Source organism: Tarenaya hassleriana, unplaced genomic scaffold, assembly GCF_000463585.1.
Source record: "Tarenaya hassleriana unplaced genomic scaffold, ASM46358v1 Cleome3, whole genome shotgun sequence".
Lineage (NCBI taxonomy): Eukaryota > Viridiplantae > Streptophyta > Magnoliopsida > Brassicales > Cleomaceae > Tarenaya > Tarenaya hassleriana.
This window is the reverse complement of record NW_010966177.1, coordinates 7,562,714-7,576,775: the sequence shown is the minus strand read 5'-3', so window position 1 is coordinate 7,576,775 and position 14,062 is coordinate 7,562,714. Positions and strand designations below refer to the sequence as shown.

Genomic DNA, 14,062 nt, shown 5'->3' with positions numbered 1-14,062 from the left:
TATATATATATATATTATACAATATCTATCTGCCGGCTTCTACTTTCCGACATTAATGCATCTCTCGTCTTTCTTACTCGCAGAATTCGCCATTTTTGTTTCCACCATCTCTCTGTTTTCGTCGACGGACGAACATGACCGACAAAGTCTCGACGGTATGCTTATTATCCGTACTCCTCGTCGTCGTCTGCTCCGTGGGTCAGTCCTCCGGTGCTGACGTGGAGGCTCTGTTGGCCTTCAAGTCGTCTCTGGTCAACGCCTCCACCGAGGAGCTGAGAAGCTGGGACGCCGCCGTGGCTCCGCCGTGCGACGCCGGAGGAAACGGGTCGAGCTGGAAGGGAGTGATGTGTTCGAACGGCGTCGTTTTCGCCGTCCGGCTCGAGAACATGTCTCTCTCCGGGGCGCTTGACTTTCACGCGCTCGGCGGCTTACGCGGACTCCGGAGCCTGAGCTTCATGTACAACGCGTTCGAGGGGACGATGCCAGGTGGCGTGAGCGGATTGGTGTCGCTGGTGCATCTCTACTTGGCTTATAACCGGTTTTCCGGCGAGGTAGGGGAGGATGTTTTCGCCGGGCTGAGGCAGCTGAGGCGGGTGCATTTGGAGGGAAACCGGTTTTCCGGCGAGATTCCGATGTCGCTGGCGAGATTGCCGAAGCTGGTAGAGATGAATCTCGAAGGGAATCTTTTCTCAGGGAATATTCCATGGTTTGATCAGAAGGATTTGGTTATGGTTAACGTCGCTAATAACCGATTAGAAGGCCGGATTCCTCGTACGCTCAGTGACATGAACTCCACATTCTTCACAGGTGATCATCATCATCATCATGATTCATGGTTTTTTTTTTCTATTCATTTGATTATATATTATGGTTCTGAAATGGAATTTCAATTGCGATGCTTTGTTTGATACAATATGATATTTGTTGGTGATTTTTTTTTTAAAAAAAAATTATTTATTCTTCAGAATTCAATTTAGGAGGAACTCATTCACTTATTTCCCAAGTAACAATTAACTCTGAACAAGAAAACGAGGAAAAAACACACACTAACAATGATCTTATTATATTGCAATAATAATCGTCTACATTTCATATTCTGGTGTTTTTTTTTCTTTTTAAATTTTATAAAAATATACATAATCCACTTAAATTTACTAGTTCTGATTTAAATTCCATTTTTTTTAAATACATTTATTTTTAAAATAAGTGTAGTTTTATTTGCTTTTTTATATTCTAATGAGATTGCATTGTGATTCGGTTTTATCCAATCATTTTTAGATTATATTCGTTTATACATTCGATTTCATTATTTTTTTATATATAGTAACGGATTGTTTTAAAATTCTATATATATATATATATGTACATGTGTGAAAGTACATTTAATATCGTAGTACGCATATTATCGATCATGCTGAAGACATTTGTCGTCGACGCTTCGACATGTATTTAGTCGTGTGCACGTTGTCACGTTTCCCGCCGGCTTACTTTCCTTACGTGTTCACTGAATGTATAATATTCCTGTTTTTTTTTCAAAAAAAAAAATATTTATTTTCATGAAAATTAGTTGTATGGGCCTCAGTATGATAGCCCAGTGGCCCATTGAGCCCACACAATGGTGTACATTCAACGATTGAGAAGGCTCAATATGTATATTTGATGGGCCTAATTATGACCCACTGGCTCAATTTATAATTTGATTGGGCTGAACAGGTAACAAGGACCTCTGTGGAAGGCCTTTGGGTCCCTGCAGATTCTCCGCCGCTCGTCCGCCGCCGTGGACTGTGGTTCTCCTCGCCGTAACCGTCCTTGCCATCGTCGTCCTCCTCATTGTCTTCCTCGGCGTCTGCTTCATCAGCTTACGACACCGCCACGGCCACGGCCATGGCGTCGCCGAGCAATCCGCTTCGAAAGGCACTCAGGACTCGAAGATCTACAAGAAGCTCGCCGACGATGCCGTGCAGAGAGAGGTGGTTCACTCTCCGTCGTTGGAGAAGCCAGGAGATCAGCGGAAGCTGCATTTTGTACGGAACGATCGCGAGAAGTTCACGCTTCAGGACATGCTTCGAGCTTCTGCGGAGGTTCTCGGAAGCGGCGGGTTCGGTTCTTCGTACAAGGCGGTTCTGTCGAGTGGTTGCGCGGTGGTAGTGAAACGGTTCCGATACATGAACAACATGGGGAAGGAAGAGTTCTATGATCACTTGAAGAAGATCGGGAGACTGTCTCATCCTAATCTCTTACCGTTGATTGCTTTCTACTACAGAAGAGAGGAGAAGCTTCTGGTATCTGATTTCATCCCCAATGGCAGTCTCGCGAATCTCCTCCATGGTATTATCGCTCTTCCTCTTAATTGTTTTCTTCGTAATCATCATATTTTTCTTATTCGATCTGATTTCATGAGTTGTTTGAATTTTGATCGTTTTCAGCTAATCGAACTCCTGGGCAAGTGGTGTTGGACTGGCCGATCCGTTTGAAGATCATCAGAGGAGTCGCAAGAGGACTGGCTTATCTCTACAGAGTGTTCCCGGATCTGAATCTGCCTCATGGAAATCTCAAATCTTCAAACGTGTTGCTCGATCACAACTTCGAACCACTCCTCACGGACTACGCTCTCGTTCCAGTGGTCAACAAGGAACAAGCTCAGCAGTTCACCGTGGCCTACAAGTCGCCGGAGTTCACGCAACAGGACAGGATCTCGAGGAAGTCTGACGTGTGGAGCCTGGGGATTCTGATACTAGAGGTCCTGACAGGGAAGTTTCCAGCGAACTATCTCCGGCAAGGGAAAGGAGCTAACGACGAATTGGCTGCTTGGGTAGAGTCCATTGCAAGAACAGAGTGGACATCGGAGGTGTTCGATAAGGACATGGGAGTAGGGAAGGAGCACGAGGGGCAGATGTTGAAGCTGCTCAAGATTGGATTGAGATGCAGTGATTGGGATATGGAGAGAAGGATTGAGCTCAACGAAGCCGTGGACCGTATCGAGGAACTTGACAGAGATTCAGGTGGGGATCACGAAAGTGTCCGAACTTCATACGTGACTGCTAGCGAAGGTGATCACCGTTCTTCAAGAGCCATGACTGAAGAGTTCTCGCTCATGTAAAACACCACGACCAAGCTCAATCTCATCTAAATCTTCTGATTTTCATTTTCTTGATGTTTGTTGATCAAGTTTGGTGACTGTGTTTAGGTAAGATCCTCAGTTTTCTTTCTGTCACGCTATCGATTCAACTCTTGCTAGTTTAATAGACATTGATTGATGTGCAAAGCTTTGTTTTTTTATGTTTTTGTTCAGTTTCTTTCTTTGTATACTTCATGCCATATTGGTATTGTTCTAGACGAGAAAACATGTCTTCTTCTGTCATATCTTCAATCTGTTCACAAATCGATGCAGTCCGTTATCCCCTTTCCTTGGAGATTTACATTCTTGATGAACATAGGGCAGGGGACAAAGCAAACAGAGTATCAGACAAAGGATTTGTGGCATCTTGTTTTGTAATGTTCGGATATAGTTTACTTGCAGGAAAGGACATCAGGAACTATACTGAAACCTGAGTTCTCCAATATATCTGGTATGTTGAGTTTTCGCCTCGTCTTTTTTTTTTTTTTAAAGTATCATGTAAGTAAGTATCTGTTGATCTTGCAAGCAGACAGAATTTGCCCTCTGTCTGTAAAAGTTCTGAGCTTCTGCTTTGTACCGAGATTGTGTGTGTGTTTTTTTTATAGAGATGGGAGTAACATAAACAATCTTAACATACAAAAGACCAAAACCAATTCTTGATCACTATTCCCTTGAGCTACCATGACCAATCTTCACATTCACTTTAATGCCATTTCCAAAGCTGCTGATTTCCTTGGCGTATGCTGTTTGCCATCTACTGTCTATGTTTAGTTGTTTGCCTAATGCAATTCTGGATAGGATTGTTATGATGTAATACGTTGAATTGTTGCAGGTAGAGGGTACAAGTTTCTGAATTTGTGGGCAAGACCATTGCGCTATATATACACTTTGGTGCCCGCCTTGTCGTTCCTTCACCTTTCAGCTCGTAGAAAACTACAACGAGCTCGCAGTTACAGCTAAAATCTGCTTCGACAGAGACTATGTAGAATTCAACAAGAACATGACCAACATGCCTCTGCAGAATCTTCAACATCAAACTTATCCAGGCCTTAATAATCATAAGGACCAGAAGGCAAAAACCCGTAAACGCAAATGGCAAGACCCTTGATATCCATGTGCAGAGCAAGGAGTTACCTGTATCCCGACTCAAGCATGGCAGTGACAGAGATTGAAGCCGGTCTGAAGAAGGAAGATGACGGGCATGAAGGATAAGAAACATGAACATGATGATCTGAATCTCGACATGACAAAAGCTTATGTATGCGACTTCTGCAAGAAACAAGGAAGATTATGGGCATTCTGGTGCGGTATGCCTGTGACTACGATCCTCATCCCACGTATGTGGAACAACAAGAAACAATCATCGTTTTAGCAAGTAAGTCTTTTTTTTTTCTTTTCTGAAACCTTGCTATTTTTAGTAAGCATTATCTCTGCATGTGATCCTTCGGTGTTGGACACAGTCAAAGTAAATGGATCTCTCTATCTTCTTTTTTTTTTTTGCTAAAAAGATAAAATACAGATTACAGAGTACAAGTTTGTTAAGATCATGTACGGTAAACCTTCTAGATCTGAAACCATAACTTGGTTTTCATTATCCAGATTCTGTACCTGATATTGTGTATATACACACACACTATATATATGTATGTATTATAATTTATACACACTGACACACATATACATTATATCACTATAAATATAAAAATGGAATTGGTTTTAATTAGGACTGTGGAGTTTGTTTTGAAAATTCAGTTACAGGAAGAGAAGTCGGATATCAAAAGAAGGGAAGCCGGCAAACAAGGAGAGGCGCCTATACAGAAGAGAACCAGAAGCAATGGATTTTTAGAAATGCACTTTGCCCTTTCCTCCATATTCGCTGGTTGCAAAAACATAAAAACAAACAACACGCAAGGAAGGGACATCAGAGGGAGAGAGAGAGAGAGAGAGAGAGAGAGAGAGAGAGAGAGAGAGAGAGGAGACAAACCAAGAAACAAGAAACACCATCTTAGGACAACGAATTCTGCTTCTCTCTCTCTCTCTCTCTCTCTGGTGGCCCTCAACGATTTCCTCTTGAGTAATCTCGAACCTTGAGTTTCCTTGGCTTTTTCAAGGTGTCAGCTTGTTTGGGGATAGAAAGAGATTCATACAGCAGAAAAGGAGAGATAGTGAGAATCGAGATGTTGATGGCGAAGAACGGTGTTGGGAAGGAAGGAGGAGCCCTTGGTGGTTGTGGAGCCAATGGGTTGGTAGCAGTGGCGATAGATAGAGACAAGACCAGCCAGAATGCGCTGAAATGGACGGTTGATCATTTGTTGCAGAGAGGCCAATCCGTCATTCTCATCCACGTCAAGCTCCGACCTTCTCCTTTGTCATCGAGCCCATCTCTTAATGGTAACTCTGCAAGTAAGATCGTTATTATCTCTCGCGTTTTTCTGCTGGTTGTCTCTTCCTTTATTCAGTTTCTGAGGTTTTCTGTTTGTATTGTGGGTTTTTTCAGAGCTGAACCAAATCAATGGCGATGCTTCATTGGTATGCAGAGACCCGGAGGGGCCCTACAAAGAATTGTACCTTCCTTTCCGTTGCTTCTGTACACGCAAAGACGTGAGTTCTCATGTACAATGTCTGCTCGTGTTAGTCGTGTCCTGTTTAACCTCTTGTATGCTTACGCATTTGCAACGCACGCCCTTCAGATACAATGCAAAGATGTGTTGTTGGAGGATTCAGATGTGGCAAAGGCATTAGTCGAATATGTGAACCAGGCCGGGATTGAGGTATTGGTGATCGGTACCTCTTCCAGGAACGGATTTTTCAGGTGTTTTACCCGTTTCTCTTCTCTTTCCACATTCAACTTTAGCGGTAACCACCGGTTTTAATATGTTGGGCTTATGTGGAAACTGCATAACTTCTACAAATCCTGACAGCGTATAGTTAATGTGTGTTACCTCCGCAGGTTTAACAAGCCCGCGGATATTCCAGGCACCGTCACGAGGACGGCACCCGATTTCTGCACAGTCTATGTGATATCCAAAGGAAAGATTTCAACTATGAGATCGGCTTCTCGATCACCACCTTCTGTTGCTCCACTGCGTAGTCAGCTTCATCAAGCTAATTCAAAGCCGCCCCAACCTTCGCCCTCTCCTTCCAGTACTAATATTAAAGGTCTTGAACCAATGGAACACCTTTCGGTGCTTCATATCAAAATTCTTTGGTTGTGGCTCCAGCGAATACTGAACATTTAGGGGTGTTACTCTTTTTTCTGCAGCTCAGAGACAGTCATTTGAATCACAGCGGAGATCTGTTGATGATCAATCAGATTCCTCCTTCAGGTACACTGCTGTTGTTCTCATTTGACATGATTGGATTTAACATAAGGTCGCTTCAATGAATTTTGGAATGAAATCTGTGGATGGAAAAAGGTCACCTTTAACAAGAAGAGGCATGCAAGGGAGGTCATATGGAGAACTCTGTGTCCCGGAATCAGACATATCCTTTGTCAGCTCTGGAAGGCCGAGCGTTGATCGTCTCTTTGCAAACTTCAATGATTTTGAACCAAGCCGAACTCCTCCAAGGCTCTCAAATTTGTCAGACACAGATTTTGGCACTAGCTTTGAGGCGATGTCATATGGACGAAAATCATTGGATATAAACTCGCCGCCTGACTTCTCATCAGGCTCATTTGAGAGCGAAAGGTTTTCATCTGCCTCCCAGACAATGGTAAGGCCTTAAAAAGATCACACAGTTCTTGACAGTGACACCACCGCCCAATCTGATTCATGACGCGAATTACGAAATGCAGGATGAAGTAGAGGCCGAGATGAGGAGGCTTAAATTGGAGCTGAAACAGACAATGGAAATGTACAGTACAGCTTGCAAAGAAGCACTCACAGCAAAACAGAAAGTAGTTCCTGCAAACCCATTGTTGTGGCTTTCATTTCTGCTCTTTTGTTCTTCCACTACGAGTTCTGAATTGAATTGGCACTTGCAGGCGACGGAGCTTCAGCGTTGGAAGTTAGAAGAAGAGTGGAAACTGGAAGAGGCACGACTTGGTGAGGAAGCTGCATTGGCAATTGCAGAAAAGGAGAAAGCCAAGTCCAAAGCAGCAATTGAGGCAGCTGAAGCAGCTCAACGGATTGCTGAGCTTGAGGCCCAGAAGAGAGTCAATGCAGAAATGAAAGCCCACAAGGAGGCTGAAGAGAAAACAAAGGCCCTTAACGCCTTAGCACACTCAGATGTAAGGTATAGGAAATACTCCATCGAGGAGATTGAACGTGCAACAGAGTTCTTTGCAGAGAAATACAAGGTCGGAGAAGGTGGGTATGGACCTGTCTACAAGTGTTTCCTAGATCACACACCAGTGGCTGTTAAAGTTTTAAGCCCAGACGCAGCTCAAGGGAGGTCTCAATTTCAGCAAGAGGTAAGCCTCTCAGTTTGATCTGGTTCTTTCCCGAGGTCTTTGCTTTTATTGATTACTTAAAAAACACAGGTCGAGGTGCTAAGCTGCATAAGGCACCCGAACATGGTTCTCTTGCTTGGTGCCTGCCCAGAGTGCGGATGCTTAGTATATGAGTACATGGCCAATGGAAGCTTGGAAGACCGTCTTTTCAGACGAGGAAACAGCCCCCCTCTGTCTTGGCAGACGAGGTTTAGAATCTCCGCAGAGATCGGCACTGGACTGATGTTCCTCCACCAGACTAAACCAGAACCACTGGTTCACCGCGATCTTAAACCTGCGAATATCTTGCTAGATCGCAACTTTGTCAGCAAGATCGCCGATGTGGGCTTGGCCAGACTGGTCCCTCCATCTGTTGCAGACCACGTGACACAATATCGCATGACATCAACTGCTGGAACGTTCTGCTATATAGACCCAGAATATCAGCAGACTGGCATGCTGGGTGTAAAATCTGACATCTACTCGCTTGGCATCATGTTTCTACAGCTACTAACAGCAAAATCACCGATGGGTCTAACTCACTACGTTGAGAAGGCCATCGAAAAGGGGACTTTAGCGGATATGCTAGACCCAGCAGTACCCGACTGGCCAATCGAGGAGGCCACAGAGTTTGCAAAATTGGCGCTCAAGTGTGCAGAGTTGAGACGGAAAGACAGACCTGATCTTGCCACAGTTATCTTGCCAGAGCTCAACAGATTGCGAGTGCTAGCAGAAGAATCAACACAGTCTGCAGTTGTCATCAGTAGCCCTGGACCATCACCCACCACCAGCCATTCTCCCTCACATTTGGTAAGAACCAATCCCCCAAAAGAATAATCTGCAAACCAAATTCGAATACACATGATCAGATCAGAATAATTTCATCTTGGCAGGAACAGATGAGTGATAATCCCATCCCAATCCCTCAGTAAACGTTTTCTCCAAGAAAATGACAGGAAGAATTCATACCTGCAGGCTGCAGATGCAGTCGAGGCTCATGTTCCTACCGGTAGTTACGCCTCAAGGTAAAAATCCTCACCTTGCTCGTAGATTAAAGAGATAAACAGTACCTACCGAGTAGAAGTGTCTAAGTTGTACAGTACATGTGATTACAAACTTAACTTGCAACCTAGTTCAGGATGGAGGAAAGATAATAATACCTTTTTGCCTTCTGCTCTATCTACATGTTGCTGAAAAGATGATCAACAGTGCATTTATACTATAGAACCATTGGATATTATCATAGCAATTTGAAAAATTGGTTATTGGATCTTACAATCAACAATCACTATTGGGTCCTAAAGACAAATATTATTCTGATTGCCAAAAAGAATTTCTTCAAATCCAATGCTCATATCTATCAAACCATATATAGACCACTTTCAGTGAAAGTCTCCTTCTTTGGTGAATTACATTATTGTTACACGGCTTCAACAGCTTCTTCCTCTGCTACTGCTCCATCTTCCTCATCTGCTTTTGGTTGTGCCTTTTTAGGCCTTCCACTCCTTCTAACATTTTTGCTAGACAACAGCTTTAGTGCCTTCTCTAAGGTAACATCACCTGGTTTCATACCCTGCCAAAACACAAGTCGCCCCCCCTCAATGAACATGAAAAAAAGGCTCAATTCATATCATACCATACAACAATTATACAATACATTTCGATATACAAAAAATGAACATTTCATGACATGACATGACCCGATTCATCTGCAATCTTATCGCATAACTGTCATTTCTTCCCATACCACATTATATAAATAGGCATTTTCCAGAGACATAATGTCAGAAATGAGGTAAGATCTCATTGAAACAAAAGGAGGATTCAAGGTTATATATACCCTCGGAACAGTAGCCATAGTGCGCCTATGCCGAACAGTAAATCCAAATTTTCCAAGCTTCAAGAGCACTGGCTGCCCATCCTTAGGGTGGCTTCCCTGGTTAAAGTTTTAACATACAAAGAAATCGTTGAATCAAAACGCTGAAACTTGAAATAAGCTGGTCCAAAATACTTTTAAACAATGAAACATACATACCAATGTCAAAGGGTAGCGTAGTAACTCGAGAGCATCTTCAACCGTGATAGAGTCTACATCTTTTATCTGTCAGAGAAAGACATGAAAGAGAGGTTTTTCCACTACTTAGAAAAAAAACACTCAATCATTATCTTCAGGACAGTTATTGTCTCTGTCTCGGTAAGAAAAAAGCGTGTTAAAGCAGAAGGGAAAAAACTTTAATACATACATGGGAAGCGGATGCACGTTTTGGCAGGAACCCTGTCCTGTCCTCACCAAGTTGTACATAGAACCCGTATGGGCCCTTCTTCAAAAGAACCTGAACAAGGAAAGAAATTCAATTAAGTGAAAATAACTTAAGAAAGAGTTTTCAGAATGATGAAGTGCCTGAGAGGACGAGACCTTTTCGTTGGAATTGGGATGAAGACCCAGCAGCTTTGGCTCTTCTACACTGACATTCTTTGGAGGATCATCATCATCTTCGTTTTCGCCATAAAGTGTTTTAGCAATGTACCTGTATATAAACCATATAACTCAAAAGAAAAATCAGTAACCTAGCCAATATCTTTGCAAAGGAAAGGTCCAAACAGTTATAGACACAGTTATAGGGTGGAGAGTGTATAGTATGACAAGTGGAGAAATCATGAGATTCTATTGTTTACGACTTACTTGCATCTCGGGTGCTGATCACAACCGATGAAATACCCAGCACCAAACCTACTAACTTTGAAAATTAAGGTGCCTTCCATACAACTGAAGCATGAAAAGAAACCGCAAAAGGTCATAGTGTACTCAATATTCTGTAGGAACTACGATACATTGTTTTGGATCGACGAGAACAGTGCATGTATTTTGATAGAGACTTAGATATCATGAAATAACACTTCTACATGAACAGGCTAGATAAGACAGCATGAATTTCTTCAAAAGAAATAGTTATATGACTAGCTTCAAAACTACATCTTGATTGGCATTTCTCATTCAAAATAAGTGAGAGGAACAACATTATGCAGACCTTGGGCATGTCCTATTACTCGGATCAGGTAGGGAAGCAAACAGAAAGTCCCCATATCTTTTTTCTAACATCTTCTCCACCTGCAAACGTATAAAATTTTTAGAAACAAACAAAAACAATATATATCGAGAGCAAAAAAATATGGGGGAGAATGAAAGCTCGAACAGGATAGACTGCCAGTGCCATGGTTGATTCTCGTAATAATAACCAAAAAGTACCTGATGGATATGGACATTTTCAACACGTTTACAATACGAACTGAACCGTGTCCAGTAGTCTCCGAGGAGGCCCTTCCATTCAGTTAAACCAGCTGAGACGTTGTCAAGCTGAAAGCAATGTGGACAAAAAGAATACCCATGAGACAAGAAATTTAGGACATACTACGTCATCATAAAAGATTCTAAGAAACGTATGGCAAATTTAGAGAAGGCCATACGCTAAAAAATGACCAACAATATAAGAAATTAAATAGCCACCTCAGTCTCCATATCAGCAGTAAAACTATAGTCCGTGACCTCTGTAAAGTAGTTGGTAAGAAAAGCTGAAACCTGAAAAAGTAGTTCAAAGTTAGGATAATATGCCAAGATGGTTAACTAAGTCATTAACTACTAAGCTAATACATGAGGAAAATACCATCCTGCCACGGAACTCTGGATATAGTATTCGGTTCTTTAATGTCACATAATTCCTGTCCTGGAGATGCGAAGACAAAAGATGTTAGGATGTTGCCAACACAGGACAGAAAATGAGGGGCAATGGGGCATTGTGTCTCTTCAGACAACTCTAAGTTGCTTCGTAACATCCAGCAGAGTTGAACACAATTTTTAATCATAAAAATCCCTAAAATTTTGAACAGAAGCTTACCTGTAAAACCTTAAAGATAGATGCATAGGTTGATGGTCTACCTATTCCCAGCTCCTCGAGCTTTTTAATCTGAAACACAGAAAAGAAAATGAGTTTACATCTTATGCATAGAGCTACTTGACCCACGTGCAACATTTCATAGCTTCCAGAGTAAACACTCATAATAAATAAACAGCGTGTACTAAATCCATCACCTTCTAAGCTATTTCACTACATTATAAAGATGTGACAAAGAACATACTGCTAATAGAGCCTGATTAGCAAGCATCTTACCAAAACTGATGTGAAATTATCCATGATTGATACTTAGCTTCACGGATTTATAAACATTATTGTTAAACTAGATTAATTTAGCTAACTGGGGCCAAAGAAGAGCTACCGGAGAATCAAAATTGTAAAGCATAGGTTCACCTGGAACCAAGCTGTTTTGAAGAATTTTATGTATTGAATGTGAGTGAGACAAAATTCTAATCTTCGTCCTAAGAATTGAGAAGTGAAGCGCCTAGCAAAAGGTTAGTTAAAAGCCTTGTATAGAGCATGGTGGGCTCTTCTTGCCACACAAATTATGGCAGTATCCTATTTGTCCTTCATCCTAAATACCATATTTTCCCCCTTTTCATACAGAGAATTAGGCATTGGGGCACAAAAAACCTCAAAAATGCAAATCTAATGTACAATAATTTTCTTAGCACGTGAAGAAAATTGCAAAAGTTATACCAGTGACCCCTCAGAATAGCGTGGTGGGTGCTGAGTGTAGTGCTGCTTGAGCTCCACATCATCAACACGTAATAGGTCTCCAGCCTGGAAAGAAGAGGAAAACATAATAAACTTCCAGCTTTGATGATTTTTTTTAAGACAAACAAATGACTCAACTACTACAAAGCAGAACTAAAATTTTGTGTTCTGAAACGCTACCTTCAATGAACTGAGAATCCCGAAAGTTTCTTCGCGTTCACTCATATCATCATCTTTGTATTTGATTGTTTTTGCTTCTGCATCCTGCAATGTCACCGCAAGAAAAGAAAATAACGCTTAATGACAAGTCCAAGGAGAAGAAGGATCATACACCAATAACCATGAAAACTAAAAAGTATAACTGAAAATCTAGAATAGCGCAAAGACGGTTGCAGAAGATAGAAACAGCTGAAACATATATATAAACATATGTATACAAACGCTGCCTTCAAGTAGAGCAATGGAATCAAGAAAATTGTGAATATAAAAATTTCAACGGATCACTAACGATGTAATAGTACATACCTCATAAACTGCCTGGTATCCAAGAAACTCTACTTTTGAGCATGATGATCTGAAGACAATGGTTTGAGAAGCATTTCCAATATCAAGTTGTATCTGAGGAAGAGAGAGTCCGGATAAGACAGAGAAAGAAATGTTCTATGCAAATATAAATTAGCACTGTACTGCTCAATACAAGGTCAAATCCAAATCCAACATGTTCCTCTTTTAACCTTTTTACTCTTTTTTTTAAATAATCATTTTGATCACGAAGAAGCCTTGTTCTCCCTGAATAAGTAGCTTTTGAAGTATATGAATGGAAAGTAAAATATATTTTACCTGCCCAATGGAAGCAGGTTCCATTTGACATGCCATAGTCCGTGACCATATTAAGGTATATAACTTCAAAGAATCCTCATCAAGAATTCCGACAAGCTTTGCTGTAAATGCAATCAACAAAGTCCAAGACTTAGCAGACCAAAGATCATTAGAAAGGAAAACAAAAAACAAAAAATAAAACATTCAAATTAGTATAACAAATGACCTGTTTCTAAAGATAAAATCCTATATCATGGAAAATTTATATACGTACACGGTAACCTCCGTATATCAGTAGGTCTAATAGCTTCATGGGCCTCCTGAGCATTCTTCACCTTTCTAAAAAATTTACGGGGACCTTTTGACACATAAGTCTGCCCATATCTACAAGTAACAAGTCAAAAGCTACTATAGGTCAGAAACCAAAAGACAACATTATACCACTATATCGAGATGCACAAGAACAAAGAAAATACACAAGGAGAAAGGGCCTCACGCCTTGACAAAGCTTTTATACCCCAGAATTTCTAAACCAATTGTTCAATTCATAAATGGATTTATATATCTTAACCTTTCAGAAACTAAGGTCTGAATGTCTTTGACAGCTTCATCAGATATCTGAGGACAACAAAAACCAACAAAACAGAAAACAAAGTTAGCAAATGTTGTAATTTCTCGTCATAAAGAACACTCATTAGTTCAAATGATCGATGGGACACCAAAGTACAGAAGCAATTTAAATCAAAATGAATTTATCATAATAATATAATATTGGTTAATTGAAACCGCATGACTGTCATCAACAGAAAAGTGCAAAGTTCAAGAGACAACCCACATGTAATCCATCTGTTCGCATGTATGTTATGAGACCAGCTGCTTTACCATCACATAACTGGACACCCTCATAAAGTTTTTGAGCTACCTGCAAAGTGTTTACTACAAGAATTTAGACTCGTTGAAAAATAAAACTTATGAGAAAAAATCAATACCGCAGTTTACAAGACCTTCATGGTATATGTCGTTGAAAAATGTAACTTGTTTGCAGCATCCTGCTGAAGAGTTGAT

General features: G+C 41.1%; 3 protein-coding genes across 5 annotated transcripts in view; 2 read left to right on the top strand and 1 right to left on the bottom strand.

The window, feature by feature from the left end:
* The first annotated feature begins 46 nt into the window (after positions 1-46).
* LOC104819920 (probable LRR receptor-like serine/threonine-protein kinase At4g31250) lies at positions 47-5,628 on the top strand. Its single transcript, XM_010550222.1, has 6 exons — positions 47-807; positions 1,714-2,328; positions 2,427-3,569; positions 3,951-4,493; positions 4,871-5,521; positions 5,616-5,628. The coding sequence occupies exons 1-3, from the start codon at positions 135-137 to the stop codon at positions 3,098-3,100; spliced, it is 1,962 nt and encodes a 653-aa protein (XP_010548524.1). The 5' UTR covers positions 47-134; the 3' UTR covers positions 3,101-3,569; positions 3,951-4,493; positions 4,871-5,521; positions 5,616-5,628.
* LOC104819921 (U-box domain-containing protein 35) lies at positions 5,275-8,729 on the top strand. 3 transcript variants are annotated; one of them, XM_010550225.2, is made up of 10 exons: positions 5,275-5,509; positions 5,616-5,719; positions 5,809-5,930; positions 6,069-6,277; positions 6,381-6,444; positions 6,535-6,832; positions 6,915-7,016; positions 7,104-7,532; positions 7,602-8,360; positions 8,444-8,729. In XM_010550225.2, the coding sequence occupies exons 1-10, from the start codon at positions 5,296-5,298 to the stop codon at positions 8,480-8,482; spliced, it is 2,340 nt and encodes a 779-aa protein (XP_010548527.1). In that variant the 5' UTR covers positions 5,275-5,295; the 3' UTR covers positions 8,483-8,729. The 3 variants fall into 3 exon arrangements, with proteins under 3 accessions (XP_010548527.1, XP_010548526.1, XP_010548525.1); XM_010550224.2 differs by having other exon boundaries at positions 5,275-5,521; positions 8,450-8,729; XM_010550223.2 differs by having other exon boundaries at positions 5,275-5,521.
* A 56-nt stretch (positions 8,730-8,785) lies between these two features.
* Positions 8,786-14,062, bottom strand: part of LOC104819919 (DNA topoisomerase 1) — a 7,847-nt gene continuing 2,570 nt past the window's right edge. Inside the window, exons 5-23 of the mRNA XM_010550221.2 lie at positions 14,002-14,062; positions 13,833-13,919; positions 13,569-13,615; positions 13,272-13,381; positions 13,019-13,119; positions 12,704-12,796; positions 12,359-12,442; positions 12,161-12,244; positions 11,444-11,512; positions 11,213-11,272; positions 11,056-11,127; positions 10,798-10,905; positions 10,580-10,659; positions 10,234-10,317; positions 9,967-10,078; positions 9,794-9,883; positions 9,586-9,651; positions 9,391-9,486; positions 8,786-9,123 (exon numbers count right to left, since the gene is read on the bottom strand). Coding sequence (XP_010548523.1) covers positions 8,971-9,123; positions 9,391-9,486; positions 9,586-9,651; positions 9,794-9,883; positions 9,967-10,078; positions 10,234-10,317; positions 10,580-10,659; positions 10,798-10,905; positions 11,056-11,127; positions 11,213-11,272; positions 11,444-11,512; positions 12,161-12,244; positions 12,359-12,442; positions 12,704-12,796; positions 13,019-13,119; positions 13,272-13,381; positions 13,569-13,615; positions 13,833-13,919; positions 14,002-14,062 — 1,657 coding nt within the window. The 3' untranslated portion in view covers positions 8,786-8,970. The remainder of the gene's footprint in view (positions 9,124-9,390; positions 9,487-9,585; positions 9,652-9,793; positions 9,884-9,966; positions 10,079-10,233; positions 10,318-10,579; positions 10,660-10,797; positions 10,906-11,055; positions 11,128-11,212; positions 11,273-11,443; positions 11,513-12,160; positions 12,245-12,358; positions 12,443-12,703; positions 12,797-13,018; positions 13,120-13,271; positions 13,382-13,568; positions 13,616-13,832; positions 13,920-14,001) is intronic.

What these genes read in the sequence shown, in the direction of transcription:
- LOC104819920 (XM_010550222.1), top strand. Translation starts at nt 135, where the DNA reads ATGACCGACAAAGTCTCGACGGTATGCTTATTATCCGTACTCCTCGTC. An exon ending in GAACTCCACATTCTTCACAG is followed by an intron (nt 808 to 1,713) that starts GTGATCATCATC and finishes TGGGCTGAACAG; the next exon opens with GTAACAAGGACCTCTGTGGA. An exon ending in TCTCGCGAATCTCCTCCATG is followed by an intron (nt 2,329 to 2,426) that starts GTATTATCGCTC and finishes GATCGTTTTCAG; the next exon opens with CTAATCGAACTCCTGGGCAA.
- LOC104819921 (XM_010550223.2), top strand. Translation starts at nt 5,296, where the DNA reads ATGTTGATGGCGAAGAACGGTGTTGGGAAGGAAGGAGGAGCCCTTGGT. An exon ending in TTCCAGTACTAATATTAAAG is followed by an intron (nt 6,278 to 6,380) that starts GTCTTGAACCAA and finishes TTTTTTCTGCAG; the next exon opens with CTCAGAGACAGTCATTTGAA. An exon ending in CAATCAGATTCCTCCTTCAG is followed by an intron (nt 6,445 to 6,534) that starts GTACACTGCTGT and finishes GGATGGAAAAAG; the next exon opens with GTCACCTTTAACAAGAAGAG.